Source organism: Sitodiplosis mosellana, unplaced genomic scaffold, assembly GCF_009176505.1.
Source record: "Sitodiplosis mosellana isolate CC-2019 unplaced genomic scaffold, AAFC_SMos_1.0 Smas_scaffold_1, whole genome shotgun sequence".
In the NCBI taxonomy this organism is placed as follows: Eukaryota; Metazoa; Arthropoda; class Insecta; order Diptera; family Cecidomyiidae; genus Sitodiplosis; species Sitodiplosis mosellana.
The window spans coordinates 19,684,840-19,702,074 of NW_022595244.1; the positions used below are offsets into that span (position 1 = coordinate 19,684,840).

The window sequence follows — 17,235 nt, forward strand, 5'->3', positions numbered from 1 at the left end:
AACTATATGTACGTGTATGTTTTGAAGTGCGGGTTTGACAATTGAAGGCGTGCGAAAGAGACGCATCTATGTAACACTCACGAAACAATCTATCGGTCGCATGTACTGTAAACAATGATACACTGTTAAAAATGGACCTAACTTGATTTCCAAATGTGTGCGTTTTGAAATAAAATGTTACATTGCAATGGAAAAACTTCTGTTTTCGTCTTAAACAGAGCAAATATTTTCATAGAAATTCATCGACTGAAATAAACAACAATTTTTCTTCGTGTAAAAATCACTTGTAAATTCCAACTGTTCAGAACTGTCATCGTATGAAAATCCAAACTGTCAAACTGAGACTCGAAACGTCATCGTTTTTATGTACACATCTATCAGAATTTTTCATTGGCAAAGTTTATTTTTTGATGTTTTCATAATATTTGTGAAAATAATATTTCGTGTATACACGATTTTGAAGTAATTATTCAAAATGCCTGAGCCAAACATGAAAGCGTTCGACGAAAGTGATTTCAAAGCGGAGAGATGTAAGTTGTGACTACGAAATAAAAGTTAAATATGTTGGGACCGATGAGTTGTGATGTGTTTTATAAACAATAATAATGATCTTTTGCCCGCATCTCTATTTAGATGTGAAAGAAATGGTACAGGAATGTGTGGGCGGTGCGGCTCTTCAACAATGCAAATCAAAGATTCAATCATACGGCGAACAAACTTCATCAACGTTGAAAAAACATGTCTACGCCAATTACATGCAGTTCATCGAAACGGCAAAAGAAATTTCACGTATTTGTTCAATGTCATTAAATGTGTTCAAATCAAAGTTTAATATGAAACATCTTCCTTACAGATTTGGAATCGGAGATGTATCAATTGTCACATTTGTTGATCGAGCAGCGAAACATTTTGTCCACACTGCGAGAGCAGAATTCTATTGAAGACACTAGAGGCGTCTTAATGGACGAACCTACAAATGGTAACCTAGATTGAAAAACCGGTTTTCTCATTACAAATTATAATTGATACTTACTTACTTTTGGTTACACAAATTAATTGATTCCAATTCAAAAAAAAATTCAGAAGTCGACAAAGATATACAAAACAAAAAGGCACTTTCTGCCATACAGGAGTCGTTGATCGGATTCAATGGGAATTTGGAAAACAAAACATTTCTGCATGAAGGTGCTTTAATCGAATTGGATCCAGAAAGCTACCGTCCGATTTGCCGCGTTTACTTCTTCCTATTGAATGACCTTTTAATCGTTGGGAAGGTGAAACATGACAAGTATGTTGAAAATGTTGTGATTTTCCCCGGAAAAAAAGCTAATTTTGATTTGTTTTAAAAAGAAAATTAGAATATGCTGCTCAGTACGATGCCACAAAAATTGCTGTTATCAATATAAAAGATTTGGATGGTGTGAAAAATGCAATAAATGTCATCACACCAGAAGATTCCAAGATATTTCAGTGCATTAGCCCAACGACAAAGGTAAAAGGACATTTTCTGATTGATATCCGTGAATGGAAATTGCAATATTCTACCCTTCTCCCCAAAATTATTTAATGCATATGAGAATCATTTCCCATTTTCAGAACGAGTGGATCGATAAATTTGAAGTGGCCTTAAAGTTTAAACAACTGAAGAAGAAAAAGACACCTGCACCGCAGCCGCCGAGTCGGCAAGTGAGTACAACTGAAGTTCCAAAATCCACAACAAAAACTAGTTTAGCGAGTGAAGCCACCGTTAGTCCAACATCCACTGTTAGCGAAGTTGAAGTAAACTTGAGATATGCTCCAGAATGGGTGGCATCGGCACAAGAGGAAATTCACACACTAATCGCACAACGTCATTTTGAGGAAGCTCTGGCTTTGATCACAAAGTGCGAAGAATATTTTGTCAAGGATAATACATTTCACAATGCCACCGAAATTATCCAGAAGGTGAGATGGTTGAAGCGTTTTCAGCTCTATTCTAAATTTCCCCCTGGTAAACGATTTCAACAAGTTCTTGAATGTTCTAACGTTGTTATAGGTGAAACAACTCAAAAATGACCTCTCAAATGTGCTCCTCGATGAATTGTCGAATTGTCAAACACGAAGCCTATACGCAGCGTTGGTGTCATCTCGTGTCAAACTTAAGTTATTAGCCGACATGAACAAAGATCGTGAAGCATGTGGAACCATGTTAAAAGTATGTACCGCCGCCATTCGATCATCGCAGCGTCAGGCGCGTCGCAATAATTTGGAAATTTCACAATTGTTCTTCTGCGATTTGGCCCAAGTGGCCAGTGAATTTCTCAAAGCCTTCAAGAACAAAGGAGCGTGCATGAGTAGTAAGTGAAGAACGATTTCAAATTTGAATTGAATTTTTGTTAATCAAAGATTACTTACAGCTTTGGTTGTCTGGTGTAATTATGAGCTGCAATATTTTGCATCACAGCTCATAAAACACTACCTCACCAAAGGTTCACAGTTAGAAGCCGTTGCGAAATGTGTGGATGGAGTGCGAGAACCTTGTGCTAAATTGTCAGAGATCGGTTTGGACTTGCTGTATCATCTGGAGGGCTTGCTGAGAACAACATTGGAAGATATACTCAAAGAATCGCGTGAACGTTTAATTGACACAATCAGCCGTACCGAAAAAGTGTGGCAACCGTATAATTTACAAACTAAATCAAACCTTCGTAGCGTTCTTCGTGATTTGGATGCATTGGGCATTGATATGAAATCACAAGTCACCGGCGATACCTGGATCAATTTAACACAATCAACAATCAATTTTTGCCGTCACTTTCTATCGATTTGCGAAAGTTGTGCCACCCTTGGTAAAATGGAAGCGATGCGATCACATACACAAACTCTGTTACGTGACCTGTTTTTGGCTCAATACTCTAGTAAACCAAATCCAAATGTTACTGTTGATGTAAGTTGAATTAACATTTCCTTTAAAATTCTACACAAGCTGTGACTCATTTTCTATTATCTATTTCAGTTGAATTTCGTGTCGAAAAACAATAACTATTTGGTAGAAACGTTATTACCAGTTGCTATTTCGAAATATCAAAAGACGAGTGGAAGCAAGTGTGAGCATTTGTCCGAATTATTGAATCAACTAAGGGGACCACCCAAGCCCAAGCCCCGAAGTATCTATAAAACTGATGTTCTCTAAGAATTCAGTCTCATGGTGTTATTGTATTCGAACGTTAATCAAATATTACAATAAAGATAATAGTTAATTGAAATAGCGGTGTTCTGTGTTTTTTTCCTCTAAATCAAATGAGTTCCCGACCAAATTCCCCGATTCAAATAAAAGACGTCGATTTATTTTTTTTTTTTTGCAAATTTTCCCTTTATTTTTATATGATCATAGTTCGTTTTGATATTTTTACATAATAAGAAATAGTTAAATGATCCTTTTTTTGTTATGTTTATTTCGCATGATCAAAATTCGTTTTCGTATAGAATGAGTCAATTTTGTGTTTTGTTGCGTGCGAAATATCAAATAATAAAATGACTGCTTAGATCAATCGCACAAAAATCTGATTTTTCATTTTGTTGTTCTTGTTGTTTAAATTAAAAAATAAAATCATTTAAATTAAATAATAATTGTTCTGCTCTTTTATTCGTATTTTTTTTTTTTTAAATAAATAATATAAGACAATTCTTTTTTATTTGTTTGAATAATTGCTTCCGTTGTTCTATATTGTTGTGGTTTTGGATTTGCGTAATTTATATGGTGACGTAGACATGGTGTGGATTAAAAAAAAAAAAAATTTATGAAATCGATGTTATGTTGCCAATGAGTGCGAATAAAAAATTCGCATCTCGTCATAAAATGTGACAATTTCGAATTGTTTCCAGTTCAAATGAAGTATGTTTTTTTTTTGTTTCTTTCTTTTTTTTTCTCTCTTTCGCTTTGATTGATTGATGATGTTTACAAATCACTTTCACCGTAGAGTGCTGTACTGAATGACATATAGTCTAATGCCCCTGGAACACCATTTGGTCCTTTGTATGGTGGCATTCTTTGAATACAGTATTCAGCTTGATCTGGTGGCAATTCACGACGCAATTCGTCTGGCAAAATGAATGGCTGAAAACAGAGACAGGAATATCGTTTGAATTGATTCAAATCCAAAAACACACATTCGATCGATGTAGTGGTATAAGAGTAGAACGTACCTTGTCGGAAGCCAAAATTCTGAATGAATCGATAACTTGTTCAGCAGTGTCAGTGTCGGTGCTTTCGCGGGTCATGAAATCTAAGAAAGCGTCAAAGTGTACGTAGCCAGTTGAGTTTGGATCGACAGCGGCCAAAATACGTTGGAAGTCTAATTCACCTTGTCTGTAATATGAATAAATGGTCAATGGTGAGTACATATTTCGTCCAATAAGGTGGTGAAATTTGTGTGCTTACCTATCGCGACCGATCGAGTAGCCCAATGATACTAAACATGATTTGTATTCTTCTGGTGCCAAGCGGCCAGTTCGGTTTTTGTCAAAGTGATTGAAGCTTGATCGGAATTCGTTCAATTGTTCTTGTGTAATTCCCTTCGAGTCACGGGTCAAAATTTGATTTTCAACTTCGTTGACATTTCTGTTGATGGACGTGAGCAATTGTTCCCATCCGACGCGCAACGTTTCCATTGTGTAGTGCGTGTAACGATTTTCGAAGATCATCGACTCTTGAACGGCTTGATGGATCTTCTCCAATTCTTCCATATTTGGTTTGTAGGCAAAAACGGCTTGTTCGTATTCTTTCAAGCGGTACATTTGATCTTCGAGAGAGCCTTGCAAGCCCATGCCAATGGATGTGACCGCATCCATTTGACGTTCGATCCATGGTCCAACAACATTGGCCTTTTCGGCGAATTGGCGACGCAATGTTTCGTTGTTTTGTTGTTTGCGCAATTCGTTGGACAATGTTTGGTCGCGTTGTGGCACCAATTGACGCACCTCCGACCATTTACGGTTCAAGTCGTGTGCGGTCAATGTTGTGTATGGGTTCTCCAAACCGCCTGGGATTTGGTGTTGTTTGACTATGCTTTCGACTTCTTGTACCAAACCAACGATAACATTGTATTCCTTATCGGCTTCGCCCAAAGTGGCTTTGAATTGATCGTGAGCTTGGATGAGGCCTTGGATTTCTTCCATTGTGTGAACAATGAACATGTCAACAAGATCCTCGCGTGTTCCATCCAACCAGTTGTTGAATGGAGCCGCACGTTTGGCGAATTCCAAGTGCAAGATGTCAATCTTCTCGAGAATGCGCTCGGCATCGTCGAGCGCTTGACGGCGACGTTGTGTCAATGCACCGAGACGATCCCATTGATCGCAAATGCGTTGGCAACGAGCATTGACCGACACACAGTCGTGATATTCAAGAGTGCTTAATAAAAAATGAAACACACACATTAGCTGTTACTGAAAGTGAATAATTTTAAAGTGTGTTGACACTCACTTGAGCTCTTGGGCAATGGCAGCGATTTGTTCAACGCGATCTTGGTGAGCGGCCAAGTCGGATTCGAAAGCTTCGTGCTTCTTCTTCAAGGCCTTCAAATCGTTCAATTTGCATTGACGGAAGTCTTGCGATTGAAGCATCTCTTCCTTACCGCGAGTCCAATCTTCGTGCGTATCGGCCTAAACAACGAAACGGTCGTCAAAAATCAACAGATTCCATTGAAAAGGGTGCAAATTTGATTACCTTGTGCTTGAACTTTTGGGCCAAATGTTCAAGACGTTCCAAACGCATGGTTTCAGCCAACAACCATTCTTCAAATGCTTTTTCGGCCAATTCCAAGCCCTTCCAGGCGTTGCCAATATCTCCAACCATTTTTCCTTCGGTTGGCATGTAAGCTGGACGGTTCGATAAACGCAATTTCGTTTGTAAAGTATTGAAATTGGTTTCCAATTTTGCTTTTTGTTCAACACGTGGTGGCTTATGCTTGCGACGATACGTACGGTAGTCCTCCAATTTCTTTTGAACTCCAGCCAACGAGTTGTCGGCTTGACGCGAGTTCAACCATGGCATAGTACGTTTAATCCAGTCAAGCAACTGAAAGTGAATTAGGAAGCCATTAGGAAATTTTCAATCATAAAAATTGACAGAGGAAGCAACATAAATAGGAATAGCAAATAGAAACTTACATCACTGGCCAAACGTTCATACTCTTCCATGAGACGCTCATTCTCTTGGTTCACCTTCAACACCTTGCAGATGCGGTTAGCTGCAGTTTCGGCCTAATCATTGAAAATTTGCAACATTAGTTTCTATTCATTCAATCAAAGGGGATTTCAAACAAATATTCCAAACTAAAAGGGGACATATACAGAAAAATACAATTCAGGAACAAATAAGTATGCAAAAAACAGAGCATTCAAAACGAGTTGTTAGTTCAATTTCCTATTTCGAACTGCAATAATCCAGCGTTCCTCGTTCGATTTTGATTTTTTTTTTTTGCCGACCTGTAGACAAATTTCGATTGCGAAAAAAAATGAAATACCTTTTGAGCTCCACTAAAGCAATGATAATATGACGATACGTATGTAAGAATAGCTCTCTCATCAGGCTTCGCTATATTAATCAAATCTATAATTTATTGATTCACACAGAAAAAAAAAGAAGAAAACAACATCAAACAAACGGGTTAATTTAAGCGCAAAAGAAAAAACAAATGCAAAAAATCTGTTAGATTCAAAAGGAAATCACCGAACGGCGATGAATATTCATAAATCAAAAATTGTAGAAAAAAAGTGGTAATTAAAAAAAAATCTCGTTCAAACAACAAAGAAAGCGACAGAACACTTTGAAAACGGAGAGATTGAGTTTGTCGTTAGTGGGATTTGAATTAGTTGCGGTTTAGTTCATGCGATGAGTCGAAAATTCGGCAAAAGTCATGAGCAAGAGTGTGTTATGTGTGTGTGTGGTGTGTATTGTGTTTAATAAGTCTGTACAAAAATCGGCGGCGTTCTTTTTAGGTGGAGGATACTCCGACGTTTTAGTTGAATGAAATGTTGAAACTCTTTTTTAATCAATTTTGTTTTTTGTTGTAAATTGAAAATTCTCCATTTTTAAATTCAAAACCAAAACTTTGGAATTATTAATCGACGTTTAGTTTTCAGTTCGTATTATTATTAGGAATTTGAATTAGAAATGATCGGCAAAGGAGTTTTCTTAATTCAGAGTTTCTGTTATGGAAATGTCATGAAAACGGTTGGTTATTGAAGTTGGCAAAGCAGCGCTGTAAATAATCTCCGTCAAGAAAATGCCAGAAATGCACACTGAAAACTGCGGCCACAATTGATCGAGAAAAAAAGATAATTAAATGAGAAAAAGAATGGAAGCGTTCGATTTCCTTCGGAGTATTGAATAATCTTTTTCTTGTATATGTCTTTGTGTGTGGAATTTTGTATAGATCTGTTTGTTTGTTTTTTTTTTTTTTTCTTTTGGTCTGATCTGGTCGAATCAAATTGTATTTTGTGCTGTGAGGGTGGAACGATTTAGTCACATTATCTCGGTTATTGTAGTATGGTTGTGGTTGGTATGATTGGTAGGGAGCTTGTGGTTGTTGAAGTGGCTCTGGGTTAACCTGTTGAGCTCCTTGGAACGCGTGGTAGTAGCACGAGACGTATGTAAGAATAGCTCTTTCATCAGGCTTCGCTATATTAATCAAATCTGTTTCATTGCACCAGCGTTCAATGTTCGTTTTTTTTATCGTCCAATTTTGCAATTGTCATCAAACAAATCGTTTGTGTACGTATGTATATGTGTGTGTGTGTTTTATGAAACCATCACCAGAAGTGAAAGAGAGAAATTTTTTTTTATGTTGTTTGAAAGAAAAGAAAAGATAGTTTTTTTTTTAAAATAAAGACTGCATCGAATGCCGTAAAATTGATTAGTTTACCTTCTGGATCCAACATTCTTGGGATATCCAAGTATTTCTCAGCAACATCGAATGCTGTATTCAAGTTCTCCAATGGATTATCCTTCGACAATTTACCGTAATCGATCAAGTCGGGTCTGTGACGATGGATCAATGCACAGAACGCAAGACCATCCTACAATTTTAATTTAAAAAATAATAATTTATAAATCGAAAATTGTACATTTTCAATCATTTTTTCAAGCATTCGATTGTAACTCACCTTGAAACTGAGATGGAAGTTTTGTACGTTGACGTTCTTGTATGGAGCGGTCTTGCGTTGGCACCACAACAGCAAACCTTCTTTAGCGGTCATTTCTTCAACCGAAATGTCTTGGATGGCGAAGCGCAAGATGATAGTCCAAATCATACCCAAAGTCATTTTCAGGTTACCATCAACGATTTCTTCGGCACCAATTGAAACCAATTTGACACCTTTGGCTTCGATAAAATCGAGAGCTTTGTTCACATTGGCAATCTTAAAGCAGCGACAATTTTATAAATTTAACGTGTATTGCAGAAAAAAAAAAACATTTGTCATAAGAGAAAAAAAGTAACACATGTTGCAACCAAAAATGGCAGAGAAAGTGACTCACCTTGTGGAAGCGCATTTTACCACGGTCTGGCTTTGGCAATGTTTCGCCGGAGATGACTTCGAGCAACAACATAAGTTTGAGTCCATTGCGGAAATCTTCTTCGATGTTATCGATGGCTGTGCCAGCTTTTCTCAAATGGCTGTTACACCAAGCAGTGAATGTCTATCGAAAGTGAAACAAGAAAAACATTTAAACGGTTAATTTTCGGTTTTTGAGAAAAACAAACACACAATTTTTGGTTGATCGAACTCAGTGAACAAGATGAACTGAATTTTCGATACACAATGCTTCATTAATAAGCGTGATCCCAACGGTTTAAAACGAGTATTATTTTCTCTCTTTTTTTCGCTACTTTCATCATTATGGGGGCAATTTAAATCCGTGATTCTTACAATAACAACAAAAGTAATGAACCAAAACAATCAAGTCATGGGAAGCAATTTGATTGAACTGCCAATTTTGGGTTCAATCCGTAGAAAATGGTACGATGCACATGAGATCATCCGAATTACTAACTAATATACATGTTTGTCGAAAATAATTTTCAAAGTTGTGAATTCGACGACAGGAAAAATGATGCTCATTTTTCCCCATCATCATCCATCGTGCGGCTGTTGAAAGTTTGTAAACAATTCAATTGGTCTTGAGTACACCATTTAACCGTTAATTGCTGTTATTTTGTTTTTCTGAACTGTAATTTCTTCATCAGACTAATTAAAATCGATGCACTTCGGAGGAGAAATGTATTCATTGAATTATATGCGGATTTTTTTTTCCTATGTCTAATTTGTTGATCTGTGCGGATGAGGCTAGTGTCTTATTGTTGATTTATGCACAAAATTCTGCTGTGCTTATTTATTAATTATTCATTTATTTGCCTATCGTAATGCGGTGCACGCACGCCGCTGGCTGCTTCCACTGACGACTGACATACAACACACTACGAACACCCATTTTCAAACAATGCAAATAAAAAAAAACACCATTTACAAACAATAACAAAATTAAGACATTAATTGAGCAGCGCCCAAAGGAAAAATCGTAGAATAAATGGGAAATTAGATGCAAACCGAAAAGTTATTCGAAGCATTTTAATTTAAGATTTTTTTCTTTCGTATTTTTCGTGCGATTAAAAAGAGTGAAATAAAATTCACATGACTTTCAAGACTCTCTAAAGTCTCAGCGCGAACGCGCGCATACGATGCGATTCTCTCGCCTCAATTTGCACAACGAGAAGAAAAAAATGATTGTTTTCATTTCTCGTGATTCTGATGTGATTAGTGGGCAGAGAAAAACACTCATTAACCTAGAAGATGTTGATGATCTCGCTGCTTCAATGAAGAAGAAGCAGAAGAAAATAAAATTCAGCCGTGTATACAATTTGAATGGAGGATGAAACGAAATTGTAGTTTTGTGTTAAAACGGTTGACGCCCGCGTTAATGAGTTTTGGGTATACGTTGAAAATGGCGTGTTTGTCAACCAAGTGGCGCAACACAGATTTTCACAGCGATTTAGATATTATCATGATTTTAAAAAAAATTGGACAGTTTATTTGTCAACGTTGCATGGCGCGGCGCACACGGACTTTTCCCAAAATGCGGTCAAATAGGCAAATGATTCATTTGATATATGTGCAAACGCCAAGAGGAATTTCTCGAGTCTACACTTTCGTTAAAAAATGAAATTAAGAAGACTCGTTTCTCATTTCACTGCAGCGTTACCAGTTTTTGTTGTTGTTGTTGTTGTCGTTATTAATAAAGTTATAAGCATGATGATATCGATAGCAAAAGTTATGTACAACCGAAGATGAGAGAAAACCTGTACAATCCGATTGAATTTAATTGGTTTTTCCAGTGAACAGCACAGCACGGACAACGGTCGCGATCGATTGGAATAATCATATTCACGGTGATTGTGTGTCTGTGTTGCACACAGAACCAATAATATTACGGTTATAAATGGTTTTATTACGCGTGATTTTTTTCTCTTCTGTCTTTCTCTTGCGCCGGGGATTATTGGCATTGGCATTGGGTGCGGCCGAAATGGGCATTATTTTGATTGTATGGACAGTATATATATTTTCCTCAGTTGTACAATTTAATTGAAACGAGTCGCGTTTTATCGCCGCGCTACGGCATGTTTCTTTTTTTTTTATAGTGCACAGCGCTTTTTCGCAATGATTTGCAAGTGAGATTGATTGCAGGGAAATTGATTGGACGTTTCGCACGTTTTAAATTGAATATGAAAAAAAAGCATTCATTTTGTGAAACTACTATGTATGCAGACACACGGACTCTCTAATCAAGTGCACCATGTGTGCAATTGTGTCGCTTTTACGTAGATTTTCATTTGATTTGTATGTCTAATTGTGTGATTCAAAGTGAAACGCACTGACGAATCGAGAGACATAAAAAAAAAATGAAGAAAAAACCAACGCCGGCGGAGAAAAGATGGAACACCGAAATCATTTAGAAACGGCCGATGATAATACTGTAAAAAAAACCTGATTCCACCGGATTTATGCATTCAATCTGTACTTGTTTGGCTACGGCAACTGATTGTGTGACTCTCGACGCAGAAAGAAAAAAACTAACAGTATAATACATCGCCTCAGACCAAAGAAAAAGTCTTGCGATGCATGCTTCTGAAAAATATTTGCAGCACTATCAAAACAAAACACCTTTCTACATTGGTATAAAATATCTCGATCGGTCGTTTTATATGGATACATCCAGCTGGTTTCAATATCTTTCACTCTTTTTGAATGTGATGCTTTTTCTTCTTCTCCTTTTGAATAAATGAAAAAATTCGATACACCATTAAAGAAGTGTTATGTTATCATAATGAGATCGGATTCAACGCATCCATTAATTTGACATTCATGTTTTGTCCGATCGCTGCCTGAAGTAAGCTTCATCAAATAAATTAGACTCGAAGAAAGAAAAAACACACTGAAAACGATATGCAGCCACAGACAATGAACGAACAAAGAACACCATTCAAAATGAACGGTGATATAGAATATGATCGGCTTGTGAATGTCATCCTGGTTTCGAAAGAAACACAGAAGCCCAATTGTTTATGCGCTGTTCTACATTTGGAATTCGGTGTTGTGAAGAAATCAATAAATTAAGCAGTACCGTTGGCCGTTTTGTGAAAGCCACCGATCCGAAAAAACACATTCAATATAATATACCGCAAGGAGAAAACGTGAAGTGTCGAATTAGAGAAAACAAGCGAAATCAACCACTTTTATTGTCTAGTTCAATTCATAAGTGCAGTGTGCGCACGTGTACACGTTTAAACCATGAATTTGATCCATGTGCATTTCTATCAGTTGCGATAAACTTGTCAGTCGTCGTTGTCGTCGTCTTCGCTGCGTCATTTTCTCCAATCTCCTTCGTTGCAATTTGCGACGTGAGCTTCTCTAATTTGCATTCAATTTTCTCTTGTACACTCATTCACAAGTTGTTACTTCCGCTCGAAGTAAAAGCGACGCCTCAATGCAACTGCTTTGAACTATTTTTAAAAATAATTCTTTTTTTCTTAATTTTTAAGCGTCCTTTTCGCAACAACAACAGTTGGTTGCGTTCCAAAAATAATAAATGAGCGCTGAAATAATTCAATGTTTGTGGTCGTGGTTACGTTATAAATGTACCATTAATTCCAGAGTTTCGGATCGTGATTAATGCGCAATAGATGACGTCGATTTGGTGAAATTTATTGATTGGAATAATCTAGATCGAAATCTCAAGAGAAAAAAAAACATTTCCCCGTGAAGATTCATTTGGTTCACGTTAAAATTACGAAACTATACTGAAGCAAATGGATTTCATCGGAATGAATGCTTCCATAAGATTGGGTAGAAATGTCTCAAATTATTCACAGGCTTCGAATTTTACCGTTTAGCATTTCGAATTTGACTATTTTGCATCGAATGTAGCAAATGAATTTCAAACTTAATGGATTTAGATGCAAATTCAGTGGATAACAGCTCTTTGACATGACTCTAATGAACTTCCACTAATTTAAAAGATGAAATGCAACGATAAGAGTCAACACGATAAGAACAAGAACCGAACAACAAATAGAAGATTGATGATAGATTCGAACATTGAACCGAAAAATGTTGACGATATCTTGGAATCAAAATTGGTTATCTGTGTTTTTCTTTTGTTTTTTTTTTTTTCACGTGTGACAAAAGAAATCTAGAAAACATTTTTCTGCTCAGAAAAAGAGAACCATAGGTGACTTGTAACAGAAACTTCAATTTGAATAAACACACGCCATACAAATGTTATGCAAATAAACGGGCCTCGCGTCAGCTTTTGTTATGTAAAACATTTTCTTAAAGTGCCTTTGCGTCGCCAGCAAAAGCACAAATATTTGTCAAGGTCGAGAGAGCAAAAAGAAAAAGAAAACAGTGTTTGCGCTGAGCCGAGAAAAAATAAGGAACGTGGTCGTTGTATGCATAATTGCATTGGCTCAGGTGATTCAGTTTCTTCTAGATGAATCTCGTTCGTGCGCGATTTTCTGACGACGTTCACATTTCAGGCATTGTTTCGACAGCAATTTTCTCTTTAAATAACCATTGAACCGAAATATAATAAAATAAATATGTTCGCCCGAAAAGAGATTATGGTAAGTGCAACAATAACCATCGTTCGAATGAAAATGGTGTGCTTGTTGTGTAGTTCAATGGCGATCGTCCATAATGTGGTCAATTGGTGTCTTTGTGGGTCAATGACTGCAGTAAATTGTATGATGAAGGCGCTGCAAACGAAAGAAAAAATCCATTTAACTGCACTTTCGTTTTATCATCATAAAAGTCAACGTGAATTCAAGTCAAACGGATCGGTATGATTCAGCAGCGGCATAATTCGATAACGGATTCATTTTTGTTGTCCCCTGTTTGCACGCCCATGTGTATTTGTGTATGTTAAATGCTTCTCGATTTTTCGAGCCGAAATGTTCGACATTGCGCACGCGCAATGATCACAAGCCATTGACAAAAATAAACGTTATTTTCTGTCCAGCATATGGCCGTGAAGCGGCGCACTGTCAGCCAAAAATGCGAAGAGCTGGAATTCATGTTATAAATAAATTTCAAGCGCTCGCATTATTCTCGTGAAATATGTGAAATAGTCCGTCTGCTTAATTGCCCCGCTTTTTTCACTCCTCTCCTGTGTGTGTGTACGTATTTTTGTGTTCGTAAAAATGAACTCATAAACAAATGTCGATTATATGAGCACATATGTTTACATTAGATCTTGATGTTGGTCGCTGTTACTTTGAGCCTTTTGAAAGAGAAGAAAAAAAAACGATCTATGCGAAACCGTTCTGAAATTAAATGCGATCATGATTGAGGCTTTGGGAGTATAACGCGTGGGCGGCATTTTCTTCATTCTTCACTCTTCTCACCTTGGCCAAAAAGCGAAAATCGACTTTTTTTCACACAAAACTCTTTTTGCTACTGTACGCTAGCTCGCGAAAGACACATTTTTCTTCTCGTTCATCTCCCGATTCATTACTTGGCCGCTAAAAATTGGGCGTTTCAGAAATATTTTTAAATTCCCAACACAGACTTAAGATGTTGAACACATTCCAAGCAAGTTGAGCATGATTGAGTCACAATCCTGGCTCACAGTTATTGGTGTAACAACAGCAACAACAACGAATTATTATTAATACAGAACCAAAAATAATGTCACAATTTTCGGAAAGAAATTGAATTTTGTTTTATTACCGAGGATTACTCTTTACGACAGACCATAAAACTCCTTTTTAATTGCATTCAAGTTCATAAAATGGCCAATTGCATTTTGACGCAAAAAGGTATTTTAAAACGCAGTTTAAATTTTATAAACGAAAATCCGTTCCCAAGAGTAACATTACTGGCATTTATTTCATCGCAATATCATTCGAAAATGGTAAAAACGTGGCATGGAATCCAGAGTGGTAATTGAATGTGGAGCAAAATCGTTGCGATATAAATCTGATTCGCGTCTCCGTTGTAGCGAACGTCTGTGGCGCAGAGATACTAGGAGAAATGGGCGAGAGAGCGAACGAAAAAGAAACAATGCTGAGAAAATTTCTATTTTCTACTTCGAATGGCATCGATTGTGAGCGATTTTGAGGCGAATGCGCAGAAAACAGAGAAAAACTCATGTACAAACTTGTGGTTCTCTCGTACAAGATTTCTCAATTCATTATGGACATGGGCTCTATTTGTCGTGCGAAGAATGTGATGAATGAAAATGAAATAAAAACGATTGTGGCAAAGTATTGCAACAAGATAATGGAGACTAACACACAACTGCAACGGGTCCCGATCACTTTGATGGATTGATAGTTTGGTGATTTCGATTGATTTATATCAAATTGGATTGATCGTTTCACAAGAATCTTAAGACCATTCGTTATTTTCAAACCGACATTTGCCTCTTTCCGGTTCATAAACACATAAACTTTGCAAGCAAAAACCCACTCTGCATCGTGCTCATGACGACCGCAAAATAGAATGAGACCGTTTTCATTTATTTTTTTGCTATTTTTTACATCGAAATAGAAATATAGTATCATAAGTTTGCATGCAGACGTACGTTGCGAACATAGGCACGGTTAGAAAATTCATGTTCACGACTTTATAAATAAAAATCTGTTTGACGACATCGCCGTCGTCGTCGTCGTCGTCGTCGTCGTCGTTGTCGTTCAAGGAGATTGCAGTCAATTCCATTCTGTGGCGCGATTGCTTCTCTCTCTCCCTCTCTGATATCATCATCGTCGTCGAAAGGAGAATGTTGGAGAATTAAACGAGACGGAAACATAAAGTGCATAATAAAGGGATTATTGGGAGCAATTTCAAAGCCAGATAAATATGACATACGCTCAATGAAGTTTAATTAAAAATCTCTGTCCATTGGCGATGCTCAATTTGTTGCCATATTCGTATTAAAATGGATATATGATCGATGCTCAAATAAAAGCACCAAGACTTTTTTACCAATGAAAAAGAACAGTCATTTCATCAAAATGACTTCGAAGCATTTCCGTGCGTTGAATGCGCTGTCTGAAGTCATTCACATGTAATAATAAAATATTTTCTATACAATATAATGACCGACAATGCTTCAGCGATGACTAATTCAACGTGGAATGCATGTGACATATAATAAAGTCAACGAAACGTGTCCACAACACAATCAGCATTATTTTAATGTGATATTTTGTATTCACTGCGCTTAGCCGCGATATCAAACGGCCGCTGTCATTTCAATGTTCTTGTTTTCCCGGTCGACTGCGAATGCAAACAATCGCAAATGCAGCATTCTTGAAATATTGCGAATACACAATTCACGCAAATGACAAAGATAGTTTCCATTTCAAATCATCAATTCCGTTTAAAATGATGCGTAAATCAGTTATTTAGAGTGAACACTTGAACAGCGATTGAGCAGCCTTCAATAAAACCGCAGCCAAGTAATTTGATCAGTTCTGAATGTTGCTTAAATGTTCTTTAAACTGGTTTTCGGTTGAACCGACGCAATTCTAGCCTATATTTCAATGTGCCTATCGTCATTGTAAGTGTAATCCGATTCGTATTGTAAGTCGCCAAACTGTTTTGCGAAATCGTGTGCGAAAAACCAGTTTTCTATTGTTCTTTTGTCAAAAGGTTAAACATGAACCATTCGCTGTGCAGCTTTTTAGTTGTGCACATTTGCCGACACTGCACACTCAAATCGAACAGTTTTCGTTTATCTAAGCGGAAATAGTAAAGCTATAGTCGCTGAGAATTTGTAATCTTGGTCGTGGCAGAATTGCGCGCGCGTCCCTCTTCTGCGACACAAAGCAGCAAACGTCAAAAGTCAATTCTCGTCGTCAATATCATGATCGGTAGGGATTAGGAGAAGGAGAAAATGTGTAGTCTTGGTCTAGTTTTTTCTCTCGTAAATCTGTTATCTCCTTTACACTGACCTTGCTGATACTCATGGGACTATGATTGATATAGAATTCACGCGCAAATCGTTTCCCCGTTTTTATCACACTCAAGAAATTTCGAAATGTGTTTGCTGACTTTCAAGTCGTTGATCAGCATTAATATGTCATCGCATTCGACGTGAGTCGCGCATAAAACATTTAGCACGAACGACCAAACTTGAAGTTATGAAGTGATGAAGTGACAAAGGATTGAAGGAAAATATAAAATGCAAAATGGATATTGAAGTGGCCCTCAGTCGTGATTTGATGAGCTAGACCTTTGACTTGAAATTCAATCCCATTGAACTCAATTCGTTATGATCAACAAATCAGATTTCACCATTTCTGATTTCATAAAAGTCATTCCTTCCATTTTGATTCATTTGATCGTTTGACAGGGCCTTGAAGTATATTTAACACACAGTGAAAACATTACATTGCTCCAAAGATTACAGAATAGATAAATAAGTTCATTTGCTCTATTTCAATCGAACCGTTTCTGTTTCGGCCTTTTGACGTTTCTCAGCAACCATCAATTCGATCCATAAATTTTAATTGCCATTCAATTAAAAGTTGATTAAACACAATTGCCGCACGGTCGAACCGTAAAATTCATTCAGACTATCTTCTCGAATCGAAAATAAATTCATTGAGTGTACTGTTTATTGACCAGAATGAATACGTGCTCGAAAAAACCTGTTAATTAAATTTCGATTCGATTGGCTCGTTGTACCAA

The 17,235-nt window shown here is 37.1% G+C and overlaps 2 protein-coding genes across 25 annotated transcripts in view; one reads left to right on the plus strand and one right to left on the minus strand.

The window, feature by feature from the left end:
- LOC129580407 (exocyst complex component 8) lies at window positions 1–3,641 on the plus strand. 2 transcript variants are annotated; one of them, XM_055470811.1, is made up of 9 exons: window positions 1–530; window positions 634–789; window positions 854–979; window positions 1,084–1,288; window positions 1,351–1,492; window positions 1,597–1,944; window positions 2,036–2,336; window positions 2,397–2,926; window positions 2,996–3,641. In XM_055470811.1, exons 1-9 carry the CDS (start codon window positions 476–478, stop codon window positions 3,170–3,172), a joined length of 2,040 nt encoding a protein of 679 aa, XP_055326786.1. In that variant the 5' UTR covers window positions 1–475; the 3' UTR covers window positions 3,173–3,641. The 2 variants fall into 2 exon arrangements, with proteins under 2 accessions (XP_055326786.1, XP_055326787.1); XM_055470812.1 differs by having other exon boundaries at window positions 354–530; window positions 1,087–1,288; window positions 2,996–3,245.
- LOC129580405 (alpha-actinin, sarcomeric) overlaps window positions 3,593–17,235 on the minus strand; it is a 26,029-nt gene continuing 12,386 nt past the window's right edge. For 9 of the 23 annotated variants that reach the window (XM_055470788.1, XM_055470790.1, XM_055470793.1 and 6 more), the window contains exons 3-12: window positions 8,522–8,683; window positions 8,149–8,403; window positions 7,908–8,061; window positions 7,512–7,678; window positions 6,151–6,243; window positions 5,708–6,058; window positions 5,465–5,643; window positions 4,421–5,392; window positions 4,186–4,348; window positions 3,593–4,096 (exon numbers count right to left, since the gene is read on the minus strand). In XM_055470788.1, the coding sequence (XP_055326763.1) occupies window positions 3,938–4,096; window positions 4,186–4,348; window positions 4,421–5,392; window positions 5,465–5,643; window positions 5,708–6,058; window positions 6,151–6,243; window positions 7,512–7,678; window positions 7,908–8,061; window positions 8,149–8,403; window positions 8,522–8,683 (2,655 nt within the window). In that variant the 3' untranslated portion in view covers window positions 3,593–3,937. Of the gene's footprint in view, window positions 4,097–4,185; window positions 4,349–4,420; window positions 5,393–5,464; window positions 5,644–5,707; window positions 6,059–6,150; window positions 6,244–6,506; window positions 6,593–7,511; window positions 7,679–7,907; window positions 8,062–8,148; window positions 8,404–8,521; window positions 8,684–17,235 lie in introns of all 23 variants that reach the window. The other 14 variants (XM_055470799.1, XM_055470805.1, XM_055470806.1 and 11 more) reach the window with 2 other exon arrangements.

Coding starts and splice junctions, on each gene's coding strand:
- LOC129580407 (XM_055470811.1), top strand. CDS start 476: ATGCCTGAGCCAAACATGAAAGCGTTCGACGAAAGTGATTTCAAAGCG. Junction 790..853: donor AACGGCAAAAGAAATTTCAC/GTATTTGTTCAA, acceptor TCTTCCTTACAG/ATTTGGAATCGGAGATGTAT. Junction 980..1,083: donor AATGGACGAACCTACAAATG/GTAACCTAGATT, acceptor AAAAAAATTCAG/AAGTCGACAAAGATATACAA.